This window comes from Mirounga leonina, unplaced genomic scaffold (genome assembly GCF_011800145.1).
Source record: "Mirounga leonina isolate KUSES-001 unplaced genomic scaffold, KU_Mleo_1.0 Mir_242, whole genome shotgun sequence".
NCBI lineage: Eukaryota > Metazoa > Chordata > Mammalia > Carnivora > Phocidae > Mirounga > Mirounga leonina.
The window spans coordinates 154,252-169,302 of record NW_023270627.1 but is presented as its reverse complement, the minus strand read 5'-3'; the positions used below and the strand labels follow the sequence as shown (position 1 = coordinate 169,302).

General features: G+C 44.1%; 1 protein-coding gene and 1 pseudogene across 8 annotated transcripts in view; both read left to right on the top strand.

Annotated features, from left to right (window-relative positions):
* Positions 1–15,051, top strand: part of PDSS1 (decaprenyl diphosphate synthase subunit 1) — a 40,321-nt gene that overhangs the window by 8,905 nt on the left and 16,365 nt on the right. For all 8 annotated transcript variants that reach the window (XR_004683619.1, XR_004683618.1, XR_004683617.1 and 5 more), the window contains one exon: positions 12,586–12,727. Coding sequence is in view for 2 of the 8 variants with exons in the window: in XM_035029483.1 (XP_034885374.1) it covers positions 12,586–12,727 (142 nt within the window). In the remaining 6 variants the exon portion in view is untranslated. The remainder of the gene's footprint in view (positions 1–12,585; positions 12,728–15,051) is intronic.
* Positions 122–3,052, top strand: LOC118026563 (annotated as a pseudogene).

Here is a 15,051-nt window from a genome sequence, read left to right as displayed (position 1 = left end):
CAAGGTCCATGACAATTATGGGGTCTGTGAGTCCCTTAGAATTGTATGCGGAAATTTTTGTATATTTGCATTTTTCTGGGGAAGGATATCAGAAGCTCATAATATATTCTCCAAAGGCAGTATGGCTCCGAAGAGCTTAAGACCCAATCTTTATATTTCCTGTCTGTATCCTGATGACACAGTACCTGGGCAGGTAAAGTAGGAACGCACAAACAAAAAGACTCAGACTTGAAAGGTCCAGAAAACAGCTGTAGTGGTTCTGAAATGTGCTGCCTAGATCCTCCTGCAGTGAAGGACTCAGTGCTGGACCAGGTCTCGTTGGCAGAGAACCTTCAGTTATCAGCCTCTTCAAGGATTGCGTCCGCTGCAGCAAATCCTTTCACCAGAGCCGGCCCACATGGGGGCACTGAGAGATAAAGGGCCATTCTGGCTCCAGCGCATGCTGTGGATGGGCCTGCATCACAGAAACTTCTCCCTCTACCCAGTCCTGTTTCCTTCTCTCCCTCACATGGCTCTTGATCCCAAGGACACTCCCGAGACAGACACTTTAAACTTCAGAGTCTGCTTCCCAGAGAACCCAGCGTGCACCAGTGTTCAGCAAACTAACTGTAGGGCAGGACTGACTTTATCAAAGAATCGACATCAAAAATGAGCTTTAGATAAATAGATGTCTGTAAAATCGCTCTCCTCACTGAACGCAACACAGCTGTAGGGTCTGATCTTTCTCAAACAAGCCAAACCCCTGCTCAGCAGCCCTATCAAAAGGACCTCCTCTTGTCCTCTATCTTGGCCCCAGTCGTTCCTTTGTGGAAGTCTTCCAGCTCTGGAGGCGGCTATCGCTGTCAATGATTGGGGTAACAGGATTGCTCACGTTGTATTGGTCTTGATTATGCAAGTCGCCAAGTGGCACTGAATCCCACTGGTCCGGTTACCAGAACCAGACGTTTGATCCGATGGCACAGATTTTAAGATGCCATTTTCATATTAGTGACGATATCAAGTGTCCCAGTGTGATAAAAATCCTACATGCAGAGGAGGTGACTTTTATGATTCTAATACAGACAAAGGAAATTACAAAAGCCTACCCTGGGAAAACGGTAACGAAATAGGCATTATAGCACCATCTCACTTCAGTGATTCCTGAGATGAGGCCATTCACGAATGTGGAGCCATTCTTGGTTTCTGTGTGTTCCAGATCACTGAGCCAGCCACTACCGTAGCAATTTATGGGGAAGTTGGTGCCCAAAGAAACGTTTTAGCTTTTAACCTAGGAGATGGCCCCTTTGATGTATCTGTACTCATTGCTAAAATGGATCTTGAGGGCAGCAGGGGGCACGCATCAGGCTCTGCTGGGCCAGCTGCGCCCCTTGTGCAGCTGGAGGGAAAGTGGAGCGAGAACTGGAGCCCAAGGGACAGCCCTAACCCCTCTGACTGAGGTCCTGCTGCTCTCACTGCCAGGAGCCTCCTTCTCCGGACCTGGCGCATTCTAGCGTCCCAGTGGCCTGGGCCCTGTGAGTGGAATGGTCGCCGAGGTCCAGGACGTCGCGTTTCCCCATGCCCAGTGGAGGGAACTGGGGAGCCTTGAAGGTCCCCGTTCCCCCTGCTAGGGATGCAGAAAACCCCCGATTGGTGAGGAGCAGCTGTATTCACTGGCTAGTAGAGCTAAGTACCTGGGATCACCAACGTAGAGCACTGTGCTACCCCGAGCTGGGCAGGCATGCAGTACCGATACGTCTGTGTCTACTGCTAGTCCCGTAAGTACCTCAGACCCTGGTGAGACCACAGCCATTGCTTTTAAAGTTGTTAAACTCTGCCCTTGCGCAAAAAGACACTTAGACTATGAAAGCAGACTCCTTGGGCATCCACAGATCCAGGGTTAAGCACTGCACTAGAGATACGTGCTACGCCATGCTGATCCTCCTGGGACAGAAGTTCTGTTTTCTCTTCGGCCAGTCTAACTACATGATTACATGATGAGAAGCAACAGCATATTGTGTGTGGCCCCAAGGATCTTGCAGGGGACTTGTTTGGAGTGCCAGGCTGCTCTGTGAAAGAGCACAGGAAAATAGATACAGGGTTCTACAGAAACTTGGTAGTGGACAGTCAGCATGAACCATCCAATTCAGGCACATGTGTGAGTGAAAATAGGTGTCACCTGGAAGGTGGGAGTGATCAAAAAGACCCTGGCAAGAGCTACAGGAAGAGAAACCTTCACCTTCAGATTTGGTGCCTCCACCACGCACCTCTTCCAGAAGGAGAGCAGGGAGTGAGGCAGAAGAACATCAGATGAATCACCTGGTGAATGACAGAACGTCATAGATCTGATAGTATTTCCCTTTCTTTCCTTTGATGAAAACCTTGCTCTGTGTGTAACAAGGGAAGTACCTTGTGAAAGAAGCAATAGCAGTGAATCAACAGAGACTCCTGTCAAACCCGGATCTGGATGCTGGTGTAAGTGAATATCAAGGTGATTGTTTGGATCAGGATTCAGTTTCAGATCAGTTTAGTGTAGACTTTGAAGTTGAGTCTCCATGCAGAAGATGGTAGCCTTAAAGAAGATGGACGAGAACTGTCAGATGCAGATGATGACGAATATCGAGGAACTGCATCAGACAGGGGAGAGTGATACAGATGCTTTTGAAGAAGATCCTGAAATTTCCTTAGCTATTAGAACCGTGCTTCATGCAGTGAAATGAATCATCCCCTTCCACCTCATTGCAGTAGATGTTGGGCCCTTTGTGAGAATTGGCTTCCTGAAGATAAAGGAAAGATGAAGGGAAAACGCCTACAAAAGCCGAACTAGAAAACTCAACACAAGGAGAAGGCAGTTTTGATGTCTCTGATTGTTAAAAAAAAAAAAAAAAAACACAAACAAAAACCTATAGTGAATGATTCCAGAGAGTCCTGAGCTGAGGAAAATGGTGATAAAATCACACAAGTCTCCTAATCCCAAAAAAGTGAAGACTGTTCTCAGCCATCAACTTCTGGTAGCCTCATTTGTAATAGCAGCCAAGAAGAAGTCAAAACAAAATAAAAACACAAAGCAAAACAAAAGCCAAAAAAAAAAAAAAAAAAGTAGAATCTAGTTTTCTCCTTTTTTTTTAGAGGGGGGGGGAGAGAGAGAATCTCAGGCAGACTCCCCACTGACCATGGAGCCCGATACAGGGCTTGATCTCACGACCCACGAGATCATGACCTGAGCCGAAATCGAGAGTTGGACACTCAACCGACTGAGCCACCCAGGCGCCCCTCTAGTTTTCTTCTTAATGCCACTGAACCCTGTGTGATTTGCCAAGGTGAACCTAAAACAGTAGCATTGCTCATGGCAAAATAGGACATCTTGTGGCATGGTTTATGTGTGCAAAGAAGCTAAAGAAAAGGAATAAGCCCTGTCCAGTATGTAGACAACCAATTCAAATGATTGTGCTAACTTATTTCCCCTAGTGGACACATCTATAAAAGTAGAAGTCTAGATTTCTAACTATATAACTCTAAAAATTTACACAACATGAAATTTTTTTACATATATCAAAGCAAGAAAATATCTCAGTACCTGTAGATTTGTTCTCTGTAGTGTAATTTACCTACTTTGGGAGGGGGAATAGTAAATATTTGCTTCCTTTTAGAAAAATTTCACTTATGACTGTATTTTATATTTGAGTTTTCATGTAATTAAATTGGGTTAAAATTAAAATGGATATATAGTTCACCCTTTACTCGTACCTCTCATATTTTATTTTTTTAAAGATTTTATTTATTTATTTGTGTGAGAGAGAGAGCACAAGCAGGGGGAGCGGCAGAGGCAGAGGGAGAAGCAGACTCCCCGCTGAGCAAGGAGCCTGATGTGCAACTCAATCCCAGGACCCTGCGATCATGACCTGAGCTGAAGGCAGGCACTGAAATGACTGAGGCACCCAGGCGTCCTAACCTCTCGTATTTTAAATAATTTTCACTTTCTTACATTTTAGAGAAGTATCTGATTTAAAAATATAGAAGTAAGACATTTAAATATATGTTATTTAATGTAAGAGTTTGTATAAAAGATTTAATATTTAAATTTTAGATACTTTTAAACCTTCTAATCCTTAGTTTCTGTGCTCTCTCAGAGCCTCTTAAAATACTCTTTCCAGATGAAAAAGAAATTGGTAGTTGTATTTGGTGCTATGTAAGTAAAAATGCACTTCTCAGGGATGCCTGAGTGGCACAGTCGGTTAAGCGGCTGCCTTCAGCTCAGGGGATGTGAATGTGATCCCAGGGTCCTGGGATCAAGTCCCACGGCTCCTTGCTCGGCGGGGAGCCTGCTTCTCCCTCTGCCTGCCTCTCCCCCTGCTTGTGTTCTGTCTCTCTGACAAATAAATAAATAAAATCTTTAAAAAAAAAAAAATGCACTTCTCATTCTCCACCCCTTTGGTCTAGTAAGAGATAGGTGGTAATGGTGTCATTTGAGAAGTCTTTGAGAAAGCCACCATTTACCCATAAGACAAAACTATTTTAAGGCCTCCTAGGACAATGTGGAATTGTCCTAGGGGGTCTAACCTGCATACCAGGCCGTTTTTCACACCTAATTTCAGGATTTAGTGCAATCTGTTTTTTTTCCCTAAATTGGAAAACCATTCTGAGACATTTTAAAGTGCCTTCTTGGGCTGCATTGCATGGCCCCTGGTAGTTACCTAGGTTTCAGACCTTTTAGAAATTGGTGAATTCATAGACTAATCCAGAAATTCAGTAAACAAAAGGATTGTTTTTAAACTAGCTGGGAATGTCATCACTTCTTGCTAAATTGTCCAGAAATGATGCATCATTTTCCTTCCAGAAAGATGGGGTCAGAATAGAATTCTGAAGTATCTCTCAAACTACATACATTCACATCTCGATTTATATTTAAATCAGAAACTAAGCAAAGTAATAAAAATAACCACTTTGATTTAAGGTCCCAGTTTTTTCTCCAATGTCTGACAGTTTTATGTCCTCAAGTAAGGACAATAAAATCAACTGGACTGTAAGTTTAGAATAGAACTGAGGGATATAATTTTGCAGAGCAAATCTGTGTCCCAGTTACTAGCAGTACATTGTATTAAACTTTAAAACAAAACCACACATACACGTGACTTATCCACATAGAGTAGGAAACATGGCTCTACAGATTAGCACCTTCGCCAGAGACTGGTCCTCAGAAGTGCGTAAAGCTGTATTAATTGGGGCTTTATAATCAACTAGAACTAAGAATCTTTCTGAAGAGAATTGTTAGTAAAAATGAGATTATAAACACTGTATATTCAGGGTATATTATGCAGTGATTATGCTATTTACAAAACATTCAGATCTGCAAGTAATCTCATTCCAGTGCCTGTGCATTACAGATGTTGTCTTGATTGTCTAAATTTTTAGGTTTAGTACACACATTATTTACTGATTTGCAAATAAAAACTTTAAATGTTTGATTAAGAATTGTTTCAAGAATATGATTATTGGATCTTTCAAATTTTCGTAATAATGAGTTTTGTTTAAAAAGAAATGATACTTGAATATCATCTGTTTGGGTAATCAGAGCTACGCATCTGAATGTGCTTTTGTTTCTGGAATGGCCATGCCCACCCTCTGTGGCAGTACATGTATTAAGGGACAGCTTGACACAGTTGGGAGCCTCCAAGGCATTGAACAGATGCAACTTGAGAGAGGATATCACGGTTTAGTGGGGCCATGAGATGCTGTTCTCTCCCTCCTGTTCATGTGTGTTATCCCGTGGCAGGTTGGCTTAAGTGGTTTCTAAACTAGTGATGGTGGGTGGTCTGGGGCATGGAGGGGAGTCAGGTTAGCCACCCTGCTCCTCATCAGCATGAAAACCCCTGTTGTAATGGCCTGTAATTTCTCTGCATCAGCTAGGAAACTAGATTCCATGAGGCCAAGAACCTCTTCTTGACTGACACACATGGAGAGGTACTCAGGAAGAATTTATTGAGCGAATCAAAGCGCTGGGACCTGAGTCTTGTCGCTGGCTTTAAAGCAGGAGCCTGCGGGCTTCCAGGCAGACCACGGTTAGCTGCTGGCATCATTTAGTTCACTTTCATTTTTCATAAGGGTTTTATAGATACTGATTAGTGTGTGTAGGCATCTGTTGGCTTATGAAGATAACTGCAAGTTGTTATGGCCTCGTCTTGTGAAAAGTTTGTAGTCGTACTTGCTGGTTGTTTAGATTCTGAACTGGGGTTTGATTTAATCTTTACAAAAAAGTGTTTCTTCAGCTTAAAGAAAATAACCAGCTGTCTAAAAGTTGGTGGCCATATTGTCCATCCTCTAGCCAGCTTTCAATTATATATAGTAGGGAATTTTTGACATTTGGAAATACTGCTTTAAAAAAATAAATATATGAAAGCAGGGGTGCCTGGGTGGCTCAGTTGGTTAAGCAACTGCCTTCAGCTCAGGTCATGATCTTGGAGTCCCAGGATCGAGTCCCGCATCGGGCTCCCTGCTCAGCGGGGAGTCTGCTTCTCCCTCTGACCTCCCCTCTCTCATGCTCTCTCTCTCAAATAAATAAAATCTTAAAAAAAAAAAGAAAGAAAGCAGCAGTAGATAAGGTGCTCAGAAGTGCTGAATATGTTGTTGTAAAATGGACTATTAACAAGAATTAATAAAAAGCAACAAAATTTTTTTAAAAAGGAATCTTGAACTACAGTCTATAATAAAGGACACCAGCTGAGGCAGAGGAGATTTTGATCACCAGGTGGCTATCAGTTTCATTGGTGAGGTCCAGCTCAAGCATAAGGAGGACATCTGAGCGCGAGAGGCCTGTAGGCTTGTAAACATGCTGCGTGCACCCATTATGCCAGGGTGATGTCATCACTGAAGGAATCAACCACACTTTCATTCGCTGTGCCCAATTTGGAAAAAAAAACAAGCAACAATGTGTTATTCTCTAGTGCCCACCTCCTATGGAGAAAGCCATGTGCAGAGCCAGCCTGGTAAGTTGCAGGTCTAAGACATCAGTATGGTGAGTTGCTCTCCAGACAGCCACAGATCCTGAAACTTCTGCAGTGGGTCTTCAGTGGCAAGAAAATAAACAGTAGCATGAACCCTGCATCATGTGTGATGCAGCTTTATAGGCATCTCTTCTATCTGGAGATAAGTCAAAAATATCAGGAGCTGCTACTCTTGGTTGTCAGTTCTTTTCTCTTGATGTTAGAACTGCTCCTGAATTCTGACACTTACGATCAGGCTTGAAACCACCATTCTCAACCAAGAAAAAAAACAGACGCCACTCTGAGCCTGGTATGCATGTTCAGGTTCCAGAAGGTGAATAGCCAGTAACCAAGGGTAGTGACCTGCTAAGCAAGTTTGAGCTCACAGGCATCCCTCCTGCACCCTGCTGTACCTGAGATGGAAGGCAACTTTGGTGTTCGTGCCAGTCGCATCCTCAACATGCCCGTCAGGAATACAGGAAAAGGAAACAAGATTGCAGAGGCCAGAGATAGAAGCCAGGAAACAAACATGAGGCCAAAGGAGAAGTAGAGAGTGAGAGATGGTCCGGAACCCCTTTGGTCCCACTCCACCACTGTGGAAGGTGAGACACTTCAATGTAGTATCAATAATGAGGACAGAGGAGATCTTAGGTGCAGTAAAAGCAGGTATTTCAAGAATTGGATCACTGATGAGGAAACATTTGAGCCCCAACAATAGGGTAGTGAAGGTAAGAAACCATTAGGCTGAAGAATGGCCCCACCCAAGGCATCACATCCTCATCCTTGGAGCCAGTGTTACGTTATATAGCAAAAAAGGGTCTTTGCAGAAGTGATGTAAGTAAAGGCTCGTGGAATGGGGAGATGATCCTGGATGATCCGGTGAGCCTTAAATGCAGCCCCACGTCTCCCTCTAAGAGTGGGTAGAGGGAGGTTGGCGCACACAGAAGAGCGTGATGGTGCGAAGGTGGAGCAGAGAGATGTGGAAGATGCCGGTCTTAAAGGTTGGAGTCCGGTGGCCAGAGGCCAAAGCCTGCAGACAGCTGTTCATGGCTGGAAGGGACGGAGGGCTGCCCCTCTGGGCGGAGCACAGCTTTGCCAACACCTTGATTTCAGCTCAGTGGAACTGTTTGGACTTCCAGCCGCCAGAACTGTGTGAGAGAGTTTCTGCTGATTTAAACCACCGAGTCTTTGGTAATGTGTCACCGCAGCTATGAGAAACTAGCACAGACCCCAGCATTACATCGTATCACATCAGCAGGGGGAGGGGCCCGGACGGCTTCTCTCTCCCTCTGGAGGGGCCTCTTCTGCGACGAGCAGCCCTGACCGGAGCAGGCCAGAGGGCCAAGCAGAACACACTCCACAGTCTCAATAGGTGAAGGACCCCAACTTGCAGCAAGTCAGTTCAGTGATGGGTAAAGATAAAATCTGATTTGTGTCTAGGTGGATATATTGTTCACCATACTGAAAATTTGAATGTGTGTGCTTTTATCAGGTAACAACTAGGAAATGTGGTTTGCATCCTGAAGCATTTGATGGAGAAAGAGAAAGACTTTACTTGCATTGTAAGTAGTGAGTTTCTTCAGTACCACACTGATAAAGTATTCAGTCATGTCCTTTAAAACACATAAGGATGTAGAGTGTAAGAGGAAAGAGAGGTCACCCTCCCAAGACTGTACAGGTGAGCAGGTGAGCCATTCTGCTCCTGGGCTGCAAAGAGACTTGGGGAGTCGATACCGTAAGACCTTTGAACGGACCTCGCCAGGGTTCAGGTCATGTTCAGAATAGGAGAGTGCCATCTTATTTCATTTGCCCACGATTTAGAGGCAGTGCAGCAGGGGATTAGCAAAGGCTGAGTCGGTACCAAAACCCTTCTGGAGGAAAGCTCCCATTTGTGGCTTAGGGTAAATCAGATGAATACCGCCGCTTGAAAGAATGGCATTTCCCCAACTTTGTGCATCAGAATCACCTGGCGTGCTTTTTACAAATGCAGATTCCTGGGCCCCGTCGTCAGATTCTGACATGGTGGACAAGGAATATATGTCTGAGAAACACTGAGCTTGTCAAAGTCCTGACAAACAAAGTGAAGCACTTACTTTTAGAATTGTTAGAAGAGACAAAAAGAACATTTTGAAATAGAAATAGAGCCTTCTGTATACCACTTGAGAGTTCTGCTCTTTACACAACCTCTGTAGACTTGAGAATAGAAACTTCTGTGTCTCTGCTGTTAAAAGTGAAGCCACATTTACTATTTAAATTTGCTTCCCTCGTTTGTTCCAAACCCAAGTAATCGATTGACAAGGTTTGAATTTCTGTTTAGAGACAATTTTCCCGCACTGGGGGGTTTTACGTGTAATTTAAGACTTCACATTATGTAGGGGCGCCTGGGTGGCTCAGTCGGTTAAGCATCTGAATCTTGATTTCGGCTCAGGTCAGGATATCAGGGTCATAGGGTTGAGCCCCAGGTCGTCGGGCTCCCCGCTCAGCGGGGAGTCTGCTTCTCTCCCTCTTCCTCTCCCTCTGCTCCGCCTGCTCAACCCCTAAAAATTCATAAAATAAATAAAATCTTAAAAAAAAGACTTCACATTATGTGTTAGTGTGTATAAGGGAAAACAAGCATTTTACTTACATTGTGTGTCAGCTGGGTAAAGAGTACATGAGGGTGGGGTGTGTCATTATCTTGTTCCATCTATTTTTGTCTGTGCTTGAAATACTCCATTATAAAAATTTTGTTGTAAGTCTAATGAAGGGGAAGAATTAAATGTCCTGGGGCTGCCGAATCATCCCAGACTCATGCATGTGTGACGTACAGGGGACACAGCCAACTTTCAAGCCCAGGGCCTCCGTTTCTCATGCTGTCTTGCTAGTCTGGCTTTTCTTAGCACCTCTGGCAGGAGCGGGGAAAGTGTGTCAGCTCTCTCCCAGTAGGAAGTAGAAATGGTGCCCAGCTTTTTGAAGGCAGGACTCCGTTTGGCACTTTGGAGATCTCATCTTAAAGACAGTGTGAGAGTGTTCTGTAATGTAAGTTTTGGTTCCAGCCATTACGCTGCGCTGTGGAAAAGCAGTGGCAGTTTTTCCCAATAGAAGGCAACACACATTAAAGCGTAGTTGTGTGGGAAGAAGGACATTAGATACAGTTAGAACGCATCTAAAAGACGATGTTTATCCCACGTAGGGGCTGTGTCACGGTGCCAAGTAACGTGCTGTGCAAGAGTCCCGATTGCACCAGTCAGTAATTTGGCCATGTCAAATGGCCTTTCTGTGTACATCCGGTCTCTGAAATTTCAAAATACTTGAAGAAATCTTTGTCTTTGTTCTAATATCCTCAAATCATAAAAACTCCAGTGTCTCAGTGAGTGCTGCCATTTCCCGGCAACCTCCGGGCAGGAGCTCCTGTCTGCTGACGTATTTGTGATAATGGAGGTGGGGCCCCCGTTAGGAAGGCATGAGAACCGTTAGGGGCCCTCACAGCTGCTTTAAGGTAAGTTCTGCTACTCACCACTAGGCAGTGTGTATTAGACCAAAACGCCGTTGAGAAAATATCCTGAACGGTAGCCTTTATATGAAATGCCTGTAAGTGTCTACATTTTCCTGTGCGTTTGAGCTCAAGTAAGATAGGGTCCAACACATTCACTGAAAGATATTTGAGGTCCAAGCCTCCTGCTGTGAGTGTCTCACCGAGGGCTTCAGAAGCCCTCATAGAAGCCCTGGGAGCGTTCATCTTCTCATACCCCGGCATGGCGTTAGAATTCGTCCCTGCCATCTGCCGCTTTACTTCTCCCACCTCGGAAGAACGTGGTGTGATCTGGAAGGATTTAGAACTGTCAAGATTGTGACAGGTTAGGGCGCCTGGGTGGCTCAGTTGGTTAAGCGACTGCCTTCGGCTCAGGTCATGATCCTGGAGTCCCTGGATCGAGTCCCACATCGGGCTCCCTGCTCGGCAGGGAGTCTGCTTCTCCCTCTGACCCTCCCCCCTCTCATGTACTCGCTCTCTCTCATTCTCTCTCTCTCAAATAAATAAATAAAATCTTAAAAAAAAAAAAAAGATTGTGACAGGTTAATAAATAATGGGCAGCACTTTACAAGTGATTTCTGGGCCAAAAGCAGTTGAAGGTTCTGAGGTTTCATTCTGAAATCTTAGCGGAGAGTTGCCGGCAAAGCACTGTATTTTAAATAATATTTAAAGCAAGATCAGAAGACATTCTCCAGGCTGATTTAGTGTCTAGTTAAATACCAGCGTCTTTTATGTACTTGCACTTCATTTTTCATTGCTTTCTGTAAGATGCGAGGAATGAGAATGGGCACTATCTTTTACAGATGTTCAGACTAGATTTTTTTTTTCTTTTTAAGAAAAAGTCCTATTTCGACATCCCTCTGACTTTCTCCCCTCTAAGAGATAGCGTGATGGTATTTGAAAAGTCAGCCATTGGAATAAGTGAAACATTTGGTGGGCATGTGTTTATTTAAGTCAGACCTGTGTATTTGGGTGAGAAAATTCCATTGGTTATTTCCCCAATTTGATTTTCTCCAAATTTTGTTTTTAAAAATGCCCATAGAGGGGCGCCTGGGTGGCTCAGTCGTTAAACATCTGCCTTCAGCTCAGGTCATGGTCCCAGGGTCCTGGGATTGAGCCCCGCATCGGGCTCCCTGCTCAGCGGGAGGCCTGCTTCTCCCTCTCCCACTCCCCCTGCTTGTGTTCTCTCTCTCTCTCTGTCTCTGTCAAATAAATAAAACCTTTAAAAAAAAATAAATAAAAATGCCCATAGATGATGATGGTGATAATGATGATGATTAAAAAGGAACTGGGGCACATTTTCTTTTAAAAGCCGTAAACCTCACACCCATGTGTCTTCTTAAGAGTGCTTATCCCGAATATTGTATTATAGCTGAAAAGAGAAGTTTCAATATCTTTTTTTTTTAAGATTTTATTTATTTGTCAGAGCGCGAGCATAGGCAGAGGGAGAAGCAGGCTCCCCGCTGAGTAAGGAGCCCAGTGTGGGGCTTGGTCCCGGGACCCCAGGATCATGAGCTGAAGGAAGACACTGAACTGACTGAGCCACCCAGGTGTCCCAAGAAGTTTCAATTTCTAATGCAAAGGTTAAACGTGGATTGGAAGACAGTTTTGACCAAAATTCTGTCTTGGTTCTTGAGGTCTTCCTAAACATTTCATTTAACACAACGTTAAAAGCTTTAAACACTGTGACCGTTGGTTCTTCAGTACACTTCACAGTGCTCCTTAACCTGTGTCCCCCATGCTACCCTGAAATCGACTCCTAACCTGACTTGGACAAACTGCCCAAGATGCCCAAGATCATGATTACAGGGCATAAAGTCGATTCTTCAGCCTGACGGCCAGACTTCTGGGCCACTTAAGCCTTTTTTGTTGTTGATCCTACAAATTCTCCTGAATGTGCTGTCCGTACAGCAGAATCTTGGCCAGGTATCTCACGCGTTTTTAAAATGTTTTCTAAATGATAGAAATGGCTCGGTAGGGAAGCCAAAGTGTTTATACAGTTTCTCTCAGAGAAATAAAATTCTTTATCCTAGATCGGATGTCCAGTTTGCACAAGATGATTGCTGAGAAGGTTATAGGCAGCGTCTCTGTTAAAAAGCATTGCTTTCTGTTAATTAGAGACGTGCAAGCAAGCCAGCGCTCCATAGCCTTAATTGCAGAAATGATCCACACTGCTAGTCTGGTACACGATGACGTCCTTGACGATGCGAGTTCTCGGCGAGGAAAACACACGGTTAATAAGATCTGGGGTGAACAGAAGGTACGGTGTTTTTGTTTCCTTTTCATTTTCTTAGCCATTCACACGCTCTTTGGATTGCATTTACTTTTCAGATTTGTCTCATTAAAAAGTAAAATGTGCTTCCTCAGACGCGGCCTTCCAACTTCCAAAATAGTATTCATGTCTGTGTACATACATGTGATAATAGAGGAAACCAAAGAAAAATAAGCTTCGTATTTCTGGTTATTCACAGTTTTATATAGAATTCCTTTTGGTTATAGGGAGAAGGATTTTTGTTATCCAAAAAGCATATTTTTGTGAGGAACCATACATTTTACTTTGGGGCTCAGATTACTCAGGTTCAGTTTAATTCTTTAACCGTTTATTGACTGCCATGTGCAAGAGTATCATGGCAAGTAAACAAGTAAAGCTAAGATACATGTGTGTGTGTGTGTGTATATATGTATCTTAAATATAGATATGTAAAAAAAAATACACACACATATACTGTGAAAATTATACACTTTTAAATACAGGCTCTATAATTGAGTTTGGTTCATACATGTGTATTTTAAAGCATATTTCCCCAGTATTTTATTAGCATCTCTTGAAGGGGAAATGGGGATTTTGCCTGAAGATATTTAAATCATGGGATTTAAAGCCACGGGAACAGCGCTGAGCGAATGAGCAGGAAGACGTGCAGGCCTTTTGTTCAGGGGCGGCGTCCCCCAGCACACACCTCCGTTGGCCGCTCTGCCTGTTTGAAGGGCAAACCAAACATCAGCGTGAACAAAGTTTCCCTCTGCTCACCTTCCCTGCCATGCATATAGTACCCGGTTCCCTCCTGTTTTCTAATTGCCCTTATGAAAAAGAAGAAGTGTATATTAATTGTTATCTTCACATGCTGGTTTTGCTTTCGGGTACATGACTTTGCTCTGTATCAAGTCCTGCAATCTCATTTACAAATCTTTTATTTCAGATTTTTAATTAAAAGGTTTTGTATCCTATGGGCAGAATTCCATACATCAAAGAAGGTTGTTTAAAAAAGAGGTGGGGGGGGTGCAGTTTCATTTTGGAGAGGTCACGGGTACCTTTGTGACATGTCCCTGCAGTCAACTGTCCGTTTTCAGGGCCTGTCCTAAAGCCTTATTAAGAAAACAAATTCGGGTCTTCTCCTTGCCTAGTTAGTCCTCCCTTCCACCCCCCACCCCCGTGATCACCTCTGTTGTTGGTGGCCTCTTTCAGCCTGAGACTGGTCAGCTGGGGCAGCCCACTTGCCAGCGTCCTGGCCCCCCCACCTCCCTCCCCTCCCCCCCCTCCCCTCCCCCCACCCGCCTCTCAACAGGGAAGTACTTGTGTTTCCAATAAAAATCCATTCACACAGCGCCTCCTCCAGGAGCCCTTGGTACCTTGCCTGGGTTCCAGCCCAGCCTGGTGGCTTCATCTTCATACGCTGGAACCTTTTGGCCTCTGGGATCCCTGGGGCCAGGAGAAGAAAGACATAAAAGCCTAGAGATCCAGAGCCCTAATGATGGAGGGGTGCTAATGATGGAGGGGTAGATGAGGGATCCATATATATCATCATGGGTACAATGACTCTATAAATGTGTATTTATGTTTATGTCGAGATAATTTGTACAATGTTATATAAAATGCTTAATAGGTAAACATACTGAACACTAATTTTAGATACTAGAGAAAAGACAAAAAAAGTTAAAATGTGATGTTGAAAACTATGAATTATAATTTCTATGGAATCTAGCATTTATAATTTATAATTATACTAATTATAATAAAACTCAAGCATGTCTTTAAATATGCAAATGAGTATATTTGATTACAGGGTATAATTCAGTTATGTATAATTTATAACAAGCTGTAAGTACAGTATGGGCATCTACTCCCAATGTAAAGAAGATTGGAAAAATATCGATTATCTAGTGTTCAGTACAGAAAATTTTGTCTAGGAACGAGGGGCAGTGTGTAGAGCACAAAGAGCACTGAACTTGGAGCCAGGATGCCCAGGTTTGCTTTTCACTGAGAAAAGCACGCGTTGTGCCAGGCGCTGGGGTGTGCCGAGCACCAGCCGAGATGACCCCCAGCCCGTGCCCTCAGGGAGTTCGGTAAAGAGGGCATTAGTGGGTGAAGACAACAGCATGCCCAGGGTGCCGCGCGCACAGAGGGGAGGCATCTGCAGACTGGGGGATCCCGGTGGACTTCCTGGAAGTGTCACCCGAGCTAACTATACAGCCGCATCTGCCCAGGGAAGAAGGGGAAGGACTTTTTGAGTAGGAGAGACAGTGCAGAGGCACAACCGCGTGGCTTGAGGCAAGCATGAGTGTTCCAGCACGTCCGACCCTGGGGGC